At 34.5% G+C, this 10,557-nt stretch overlaps 1 protein-coding gene across 1 annotated transcript; it reads right to left on the bottom strand.

Annotated features, from left to right (window-relative positions):
- Positions 1-1,209: 1,209 nt before the first annotated feature.
- LOC133876879 (receptor-like protein 9DC3) lies at positions 1,210-3,871 on the bottom strand. The gene is made up of 5 exons (XM_062315117.1): positions 3,403-3,871; positions 3,197-3,357; positions 2,817-2,960; positions 2,064-2,466; positions 1,210-1,838 (listed from the first exon to the last, which is right to left on the bottom strand). Exons 1-5 carry the CDS (start codon positions 3,869-3,871, stop codon positions 1,210-1,212), a joined length of 1,806 nt encoding a protein of 601 aa, XP_062171101.1.
- Between the last annotated feature and the right edge of the window lie 6,686 nt (positions 3,872-10,557).

Genomic DNA, 10,557 nt, shown 5'->3' on the forward strand with positions numbered 1-10,557 from the left:
ACCCTAAAGAATCAAGCTTTACACAAAAAGGGAACCATTCACATAGGGTTAACTCTCCTTTCATTCTTCTCCATCTACGGTTTAGATTTTGTCGAGTTATTTAAATTTTATTTTCGTGTGCAAGATGAGTCGTCTGTTGTATTTGTTTATTGAAAAATGCTAGAATTATTACTATTTTCACTAAAATGCCTCCACAAACTCATGCAACATCCTCTTGTTAAATCACCACCAATTTCAAATGTTTAAACTGATAAGAAGATGTAAATTTAATCATTTAATCAATACTTTAACACTCTTTTTCATATGTGTGCTCAAACTTCATTTTAATAGATGGGACCCAAAAGGCCAACTCATTGAATATTTAATTGAAAAATTGAAGGAAAATGAAAGAGACAGAGTTCGAACTGATACCATGTTAAATCGCCACATGTCTTAAAAGCATAAGCTAATAGAAATAGATAAATTTAATCATTTAATCAATATTTTAACAATCAACAAACTTCAAAATTTTATTTTCACCTCTGTTTTTTTTTTATTAACAAGTGTTACGTCGCCATGTCAGTCTGACATGCTTTTCAAGCACAAGCAACACTAAAATAAAGCATTAAACATGAAATATAATTAGAATTCAAAGAGGTACACTCATAATTATCTTGATTAACAGCATCACAAAATTACTGTAAATTATTTAGCCCCATCAAAGAAACCTTACAGACTTCAGCAAACTCCCTCCGAAGTAAACTTGGAGCAACGTATCTCTGCAAGTGAAAGTAATTAAGTTTAGAGTTAGTTAGTACTTTCATGTCAAAAGTCACTTTCAACTGCTCAAATTCAAGAACATTCCCCCTAGCTGCATCAGAGTCACTGCAACTAATTTCTAATTAAAGATACAAAATGAATTGTGAAGAAATGGTTATAAGAGGCCATTTGATTCAAGGCAACATCGATTCCTATGGAAGCCCACATGTATTTCTGCAAATAAGATGCTTGGAAATGTGGGCATTCTTCATTTGGGTTGCTAGGTGAACTTACATTTGCTATTAGAATCATGCCTTAAGAAAACGCTGGCATCCAATTATGTGGATAAATTTTCATTTTGATTTATATTGAAAGTAAAAAAGCAAGAGATTTTCATGACAAATCTGGAGGTGTCGCCTCTGATCATAACTACAACTAGTGCTTCGGCTGTTGATTGTTGAGTGATGGTCTTTAACAATATTCATTTCCAAGATACACTTTAGGGAAGATCTTGAAAAGAATGTCATCAACATGTTTGTAATACCATAACCTCCACCTTTTCCAAAACATAAGGGGCCCCATTACAATTCCAAACCAAACAACAAATCCCATTTCAGCATTTATGTAATTCCACTCGATCATACTCCTATGAGATTCTTCATACGTTGGAGGTGAGAATCGTGGCTCCTCATGTGAGCACTGTGATTTCAAAGGCAAACCACATAATCTTTCGTTTCCTTTGAAGGAATTTTCCAAAAATGTAGAGAATTGCTTGATAAATGGAATATGTCCCACCAATTGGTTGAACGAAAGGTTGAGGACCGAAAGGAAAATAAGACCATTGGCGAGTTGCTTAGGAATTTCTCCAGTAAGCTTCTTACTTGACAAGTCTAGTGACTCAAGATTACTCAATTTCCCTAAAGATGCTGGGATTTGGCCCGTGAAAGCATTATGTGACAAGTTGAGAATATATAACAATGTCAATTCTCCAATTTCTTCAAGTATAGGACCATCAAAGTTGTTGCTAGAAAAATCAATGGTGATGAAGATAGTTAGGATCCTCACCAGCTCCACCTCTGAACCCTTGCTAGAAACTGTTACTGTATCTTGATAGTAAAAAGTACCAATTGAACTTGGACATGATCGAGTTCAGATTTGGCCTCATGTGTGCGATCCATCACTACCATCCAAGTAGAAAGGAGTACTATTGGAAGGTTACCGGTAAAATTGTTTGAAGCTACATCTATGATTTGAAGCATCGGCCAAGGGGCAAGCTCTGGATGACCAATGGGCCCATAAAATTTATTAGATCACAAAATAAGAACCTTCAATATGGCTAATCCATTCAAGTAAAATGGGAAGGTGTCCTCGATGCATGTGGTTGTTCCCAATGTCCAAGACCTCCAATAAATGGCAATTCTTCAGAGATTTCGGCAACTTTCCCTCTAGATGGTTTTTATTGATAGCTGAAGTTTGTAAATAACAAGACTCTGGAAAAGTATCAGGAATTATACCGTTGAGATTGTTTCTCCTTAGACTCAACACTTGAAGAAGAGCCCCACTCATCTCAATCAAGCATTGGAGAATTGTGCCATTGAAGTAATTATCAGGCAGATTGAGATTTCGAAGATTTGTATAATTGCATATTGATCCAAGGATACTCCCATATAATTTATTACTTGAAATAGAAAAAGAATTGTGCGGATTCAAGGGACTGACCGATGCTAGCTGGTAAGGCAGAAAGAAAATCATTCATGGAGAAATCCAAGTAGCTGACAAGTGGGACAACTGGGAGTTGGCCTTGGAACTGGTTGGATCAAAAGTCTAGAGATCTCGCAATAAAAGAGAGATTGGAGATAGATCCAATTAGGCATCTCTCCATTTATCTGGTTCCTTGAAAGGTCTAAATAGTATAACATGGATTGGTTTCTACAGAAATCGGGAAGTTTTTTCAACTTGCTAGAAGCCAAGCCTAACCAAGCAATTTGGGGAACGTGGGAAGACGAAAGGTTAAAACCACTATATTCAACCAACAAATTGGAGCCATCAAAGTTGTTTGAAGAAAGAAGGAGGATTACAAGACCTCGAAGTTCAAATATAGATATGGGTATTGGCCCTTCCAACTCGTTATTGCTCAAATCAAGCTCTTCTAGTTTGTTAGAAGAAATGGTGGAAAATTCCTTGAGTTGCCCAGAAAATTGGTTATTGGAAAGTCGTAATGTCTACAATGATGGGAGGGGAAACATAAAACTGGAATATTCCCGTTCAGTGAATTGTAACTTAAATCAAGAATATCTAGATGCAGAAGTTCTTCCCACTGAGTTGAAGTAATCTGACCAGTAAGATTATTGGAAGAAAGGTCTACGTTGGTTAGATTCTTGGCCATGCTAAATACTGGAATTGATCCACAAAACATGTTCAATGACATGTCCAAATAGACCAATTGTATGAGGCTCACCATTGAGTTTGGAATTGATCCTCTAAAATTGCAATTCGAAAGATCTATTGTTGACAACATTTTAAGATTGCCAATAGAATGTGGCAATGACCCTGAAAATCCTGTATAGTTGAGAACTATGGTTCGAAGAGATACATTTGGAGAAAATTCTGGCAAAGAACCTGCAGTTCATTGTTTGATAAGTCAATCGTTAGTAGTGTTGGAACCTGGAAAATCTTTTTTGGAAACTTTCCATTCAACCCAGAAGAGGAGACTTCCAGAGATGTCAGATTCTTGAAATCTGCAAAAAGAAATTGGAACTGGAGAAGAAAAGTTGTTACCATTCAACCAAATAACTGAGAAGGACTTAAGATTCTGTAACAAGGAATCAATAGGGCCTGAAAGATTGTAGTTTGACAAGCTAAACACTCTCAAATTTGGCATCGAAGTTGATAAGACGTGACACCACTCCTTACCTTGCGCTGATATAACTACACCATCAAGATAAAGTTCGATAAGCTCTGAAAGGTTCTGAAGGAGCATATTTAAATTTGGACTCTCAAATGTTAGGGAAGGACCAGTTTCGAAGAAGTCAAAATTGATAGATAAATCAAGAGTAACCAAGCTTGTCAAATGCGAAATGGCAATAGGAATCTGCCCTGTAAAACCAACATTTGATTGATTCAAATACCTCATATTTGTCTGCCTGTGAAACTTTGATGGAATGTCAGAATTGTTGAAGTTGTTATAAGCCAAACTCAAGCTCTGGAGATGCTGAAGACTAAAAAGGCTGCTTAAATGGTCAAGTCCACCCGAGATGGATTTGCTAGCCAGGTCGAGACCAATAACACGTCCGTCATTGCAGGTTATGCCTTCTCAAGAACATCAATCAAAACTTTGATTCCACTTAACAAGTTTTTTGGACATAGCAGGATCGAATGTAAGGTTGTTCTTCAATTACAGCAACAAGCACTGTTGGTTATGAATACATTGGCCAGACGCCCCAAAGACACTAATGCTAAGGAAAAGTGGGTAAATGGGCATCGAGAAAAGCCACGAAAAGACTGGAAGTCTCATTGGAATGGAAGAGGTGGTGATATTAATGGTGGATTCAGGATTTTATTAATTTGTTTTGCGTGTTATTAAATATATAGATGAAAATATAATGGTGGAGGATGAGGTGAGGAAAGTTCCACTAACACGACTTTTTGACCGAGAAGAAGAAGATGAAGTAAGAGAGAAGACAGACCTTACTATTTTATCTTCTATGTTTGAGATTCTTTCAAATTTCTAATTCTCTTTTTCGACTTCATTGTGAGGTTTACTTAGCTCTTGGCCATACGTTTTGAATCATTGGTCTTCCAATATTACAAGACTAAATATAAGAAAGTTGTGGTTTTGATTCAAAGACTAATGCTCCGTTTGTTTCGGCGTAAAATGATTTCTGGAAAATGATTTTGGTATTTTCCGGTGTTTGGTAGAGGCGAAAATAATGGTCAACCAGGAAATGATTTCCGTTTGACCAAAAATGCTTAATAAATTTCGAAAAATGATTTACACTTTTTAAAAGCGTAAATCATTTTTCAGTAGACGGTAGACACTGTGACTGATAATAGCTTAAAAGTGCATATTTTCTCTATTAAAATAAGCATTATCATACTATGTTTTATCATAATTCTTGCATTTTATATTTAATTGGGGAATATTGTTTAATTATTAAAGTGGGTGATGTGTTTTAAAATAGTACTCGCAAGTGCACGAATCATTTTGCAATATAGTGTTATGCAAGTGCGAGGTCGATCCCACAGGGAATTGTGTTGCGAAAATTAATCTCTATTCAAACTAATCCTACTTTAACCTAGTTCCAAATTTAGGGGTTTTTTTTTTGATAAAAGAAAACATAAACAAGAATAATGAAAATAAAGGGGTCTAGGGTTTCGGAATCCACACTCACCAAATCACAATAACCTAATCTCATGCTCATCACACATATTTTGAGGTTGTCACATACAAATCTTAGGTATGCTCTACATTGCTTCAAAAATCATTTGAAACATTCAATGATTCCGTTCATAGCACAAATCACAAAGAGGACCAATTGAAATCAAAACATCCAATGTATCATTCAATCACAATGGATATCATCATTCAAACCGATAAAACAATGTATTAGTCGAACGACGCACAATGAATATCCAATGTTTTGATAGATCAAACACCAAGCAATCAATTTTAATGAGACTTATTCCACATCATCACTTGTATCCGGAAACCACAAGAGATATCAAAACATCATCTCATAAAAATCGAAGTAGAACAATGAGAAATTAAACCCATAAACTCAAATAGCATGAACAAGCAAGAAACTCGGTTTCTCTTCAATGGTGAGGTTTCATCCTCAACCCCAAACGAAAATATTAGCTACACATGATAAAATAACTACAACTTAAAACATTAAATTAAAAGCATAAAAATCAAAGAGTTGCAAAAGGAAAGAAATAAGCTACAAGAAGAAGAGAAGCAAGAAGTTATGTACAAAGAGGCTCATGCCTCTTCTCCCCCATTTGATTTTCAGCCTTGGTCTCCTTTTATAGCCAAGTGGTTTGTGTGGAATGGGTGAGTGGATGTTATTTTATGTATGAGTGAAGAGATGAGTGATGAGTGTTTTATGGAATGATGGTATTTTATGTTGAGTGGAGAGATGAGTGATGAGTGTTTTATGGAATGATGTTGAGTGGAAAAAAAAATGATTAAGTGGCTGAGAATGTGGAGAAAAACGTGTATTGGCTCTAGCTTTGGGGAGACAAGGGATGAAGCAAAAGAAAAATAATAAGAGAGATGGTTCCGGATTTTCGGGATGGTCCGACGACTGAAATTCAAACAGCCATATCTTTTTTCACGCATCTCTAAATTGGTTGAAACTTGTTGCGTTGGAAAGCTGACATCTTGAACTTCAATTTAGACCTAAGAAACTCCCAAAACGGATATCTTTTGGTCCTGTTATGATCAGTCTAAATGTAGTGGTCTGCTGCATCCGAATTTCCTTGTATTTTGCTTGAATTGTATCATTTCTCTCTTATTGTCCTACAAAATATAAAAACACTAAAACTAACCAAAGCATTAGAAAATAACAAAGCTAAAGGTTTAACTAATGTAAATTAAGGGGTCCAAATACACAATATTTGGTACTCATCAGTGGGCTTAAATTGGTATTAATGCAATGAATTGTTATTTTGTAGAAGACTAAAAGGAGAAAGACGCGTGGAGGACAAAAGAAATAAAGAATAAATTCGTGGGGTCCATGTAGAAGAAAACAAAATATGGAAAACAAGAAAAGCATATCTTTCCATAACAAGGCAATTGATTTTCTTTCATTATCTGACAGATTTATAGGGACCTAACTCACACATATTTCCTACCATGAAAGGATCAGCACCTAATTAGCTCTTTCCATGCATTACTCACCAACACATGTATGGAGACATGAAAAAGTCATGCGCTGCATTAATTGTCGAGATACGTGATTTTTTTTTCATGAAGAGCCAAACTTGCAATAATTCTTAAACAAGGAAAGAATCAAGAAAGCATGTGTGTGGCATCGAAAGACATAGCAAATTAGTCTATATATATCATGCTTTGCTTGTGTTAAAAGGGGAGAAGCTGAAGAGAAGCGAGAGGAGCCAGAGGAGAAACAGAGAAGGAGGCAGTTATGGAGGTTCTCAACCGGTTTTGTTATTTTTTTATAAACATAAGTGGTTAAATCTCTAGCTAAGGTTAGGGTGAAGCCTAGTATTTTTATTATGTATTCTTGAGATTATGTTATTTTTTCTTCATAGATTAATGATTAAATTTGGGGATGATTTTTATTTGATAGTAATTTAATGAAACAAGTTTATTTTGATTCATTATGATTTTTGTTTATATCAAATGATTACTTTGTTTGATTTGATATGATTCGAAAATATATTGAATGCTTAATTTATTATGTCATATTTATGAAATCAAATTCTCAATCAACCCATGTTTGATCTATTTTATATTGTGTCTCAAGAATATGTAATAAATTGCTAAGTGGATCCCTGAAGCCTTAGTGTTTTCTTTTAATTTTTTCTTTTTATTAATTTAGCTTAGTTAATTTTATTTTACTTTATTATCTATCCATTGCTCCACTTTTTAGTGGAAAAATCCATTCAATTTACTTTTTTGCACAATAATAGGAATTTTACTTAGTATCTACGATTCCCTATGGATCGACCTCGTACTTACCGAAAATTTATTACTTGCGAAAACCTACACTTGGGTTTGCACCCTTTGTGGTCTAACAAGTTTTTGGCGCCGTTACCAAGGAATGTGTTTAAGAAACTAAGTTTAATTTATGTTATTATTTTTTATTTTTTATTTTCTTTTAGTTTTGAAATGCAAGATTGGTGGAGCAATCCTTTTTCAGGTGTGTACCCAAGATCCTTTGGCAATCCATACTCGTATAATCACAATTGGCAAAATCACCCAAATTTCAATTGGAAGAATCATTCACTTTTCAATGAGCCCCAAGGATTTTATTCTCATCATCCTTTTGTGCCACCACATCAAAATACATTGGAGGATACATTCCAAAACTTTCTTCAAGTCAGCAACCAAATCCTTCAAACCAATATCAAGGATGATGCATTGCAAACCAATACCTTGGAGGAAACATTACAAGCCTTCATGAAAGAGCAAGCCCAAATCAACCAAGAAGTGAAAAACTCACTCAATAGAATTGAGTCCTATTTGAAGAATGAGATTGAGAATGAAAATTTTTATGACTCAATGACTCAATATAAGGACAATGAAATTGAAAATCCTCAAGTGGACGATGATGATATGTTTGGTAATGTTGAGGAAGATGCAGATGTCCACGAACTGAAGTTGGTTGAAACGCTTGAGCAAAATCGCTTTGATATATCTTGTCTTTATGAACCTTTAGAATCTTGCTTGACTAACTCTTGTGATTTGAATTTTTGTGAAGATTGTACACTTGGATTGGAGGTGAACACCTGGAAACCATTTGAACTGCCACCTCATGAACTCAACCCATTGCCATCAAATGATATTGTGCAAAAGGATAACTCAAAATCCTTGCCAGTAGCACGCAAGTATGCGCACTTAAAATTCAAGGATGACTTTCCCCTGGTAAGTTCATCCAAACTTGATGCTTTGCAAGGAGGTAAGTCATTTGATGTTTTGTATGATTATAAAAGCATGATGGGTTGGAACATTGCTGATAAGAAAAAAATGAAATAAAGAATCATGTTTTTTTAAATTTATGTTTGCGTCGTAGTTTGGGTTTTCTTTGTTTTTGTTTTGTTTTTCTAATTTTTTGCAGGTATAAGTTTAGTTTGTTTTCATCACTTCAAGGTACTCTTCTTAATCTATACTTCTGTGCTTTATTTTGTTACATTTGGGACAATGTAAGTTTTAGGTTGGAGGGAGGAGCTTGATGCTTGATGTTTGTCTTTGTTTTTGTTGTTTTGTTTATTATATATATTTTTTTAAAAAAAAAAGGAAAAAAAAAAAAATGAGAGTTTTGTGTTTTTTTTTGGTGTCTTGTGTGTTTTATTTTATTTTATTTTATTTTTATTTATTTATTTTTTGTCTCAATTTTGTTTAGTAAAAAAAATTGTGTTAAGTTGTTGATTGAGCCTGACTACATCACAACTGTGGTTTGTATGTCATTGGCTTGTTTAACATCTTGAACACTGCGTGTCATTAAAAATCTGAATCTTTTTACTCACTTGTTGGATTAGAAAGACTTTACTTGTTTGAATTATTTATCACAAGTACATTAGCATTTGTTCTGTGAGGTATAAGATTTGAATTGAGGAATGTGTATCTTAAAATTTGTAGGATGAATTGTTAATGAAACCTTGGCTTAAATTCAAAAAAATAAAAAAGAAAAAAGAAAATAAAAAAAGAATAAGAATATCATCAGTTTGAGTCTCATTGAGTAACCGGACCTCTTGCCTCACTAAGCATTGAGTGTTCGCGTAAAAAGATGAGAAATTCAAGTTGATTGATTGTATGTCTAGTTTGACTTCGTAGTCTTTTTGCCTTGAGTAATTAAGCCCTTAGGGATGCTTCTACATCTAGTGCCCTAAAACCATCTAGTTTGGGAGTCACTGGCCCAATACTCGTTATATAGGTCAATTAGAAAGCTTAAGAGGATTAAACATTGCACAGCCTACAAAATAAAAAAATAAAAAAAAATGATTTAAGCCTTGGTTGTTTTTATCAGATAGAATTCCTAGAAATTTTGGGATACACAAACTCTGAGAAAAATTGAAACCTCATGAGTCTTTGTTAATTTCACTTTGCACTTAGTAGAGCATGTGTTGTCTCAATTTTTCAACTATGAGTTGAATGATTTTTGATGACCTGATGATGTGATTGTGATGTTCACCTTGTTAAACTTACTCATGATGTCTAAACCATGAGTTTGTATGGAAGTCTTTGTTTGTCAACAACATAGTGATTTAAAATGTTTGTGGGTATCATTCCTGACAAACTCTCACGAGACTTCACTCGTCCACTAGGGAGTCCTAGTAGTTTAAAAGGCTTGTTGCATACGCTAAATGCAATCGTACATCCCACGAAAGAAAGATTTATCTTGTTATTTTTTATTTTGTTTTTCATTGCTAAGGGACTAGCAATAAGCCGGTTGGGGGGGTGTGATAATAGCTTAAAAGTGCATATTTTCTCTATTAAATAAGCATTATCATACTATGTTTTATCATAATTCTTGCATTTTATATTTAATTGGGGAATATTGTTTAATTATTAAAGTTGAGCTTAAATTGGTATTAATGCAATAAATTGTTATTTTGTAGAAGACTAAAAGGAGAAAGACGCGTGGAGGACCAAGGAAATAAAGAATAAATTCGTGGGGTCCACGTAGAAGAAAACAAAACATGAAAAATAAGAAAAGTATATCTTTCCATAACAAGGCAATTGATTTTCTTTCATTATCTGGCAGATTTATGGGAACCTAACTCACACATATTTCCTACCATGAAAGGATCAGCACCTAATCAGCTCTTTCCATGCATAACTCACCAACACATGTATAGAGACATGGAAAAGTCATGCGCTGCATTAATTGTCAAGATACATGATTTATTTTCCATGAAGAGCCAAACTTGCAATAATTCTTAAACAATGAAAGAATCAAGAAAGCATGCGTATGGCATCGAAAGACATAGCAAATTAGTCTATATATATCATGCTTTGCTTGTGTTAAAAGGGGAGAAGCCGAAGAGAAGCGAGAGGAGCCAGAGGAGAAACAGAGAAGGGGGCAGTTATGAAGGCTCTCAACTGGTTTTGTTATTTTTTTATAAACATAAGTG

Source organism: Alnus glutinosa, chromosome 9 (assembly GCF_958979055.1).
Source record: "Alnus glutinosa chromosome 9, dhAlnGlut1.1, whole genome shotgun sequence".
Taxonomy (NCBI): Eukaryota; Viridiplantae; Streptophyta; class Magnoliopsida; order Fagales; family Betulaceae; genus Alnus; species Alnus glutinosa.

Bases quoted from the DNA above. Each gene is read 5' to 3' on its own strand.
- LOC133876879 (XM_062315117.1), bottom strand. From the start codon at position 3,871: ATGAGGTATTTGAATCAATCAAATGTTGGTTTTACAGGGCAGATTCCT. The intron at 3,358-3,402 runs GTTCCAACACTA...AATGAACTGCAG, and splicing joins TTCCAAAAAAGATTTTCCAG to GTTCTTTGCCAGAATTTTCT. The intron at 2,467-2,816 runs GTAATCCTCCTT...CTGCCTTACCAG, and splicing joins TATTTGAACTTCGAGGTCTT to CTAGCATCGGTCAGTCCCTT.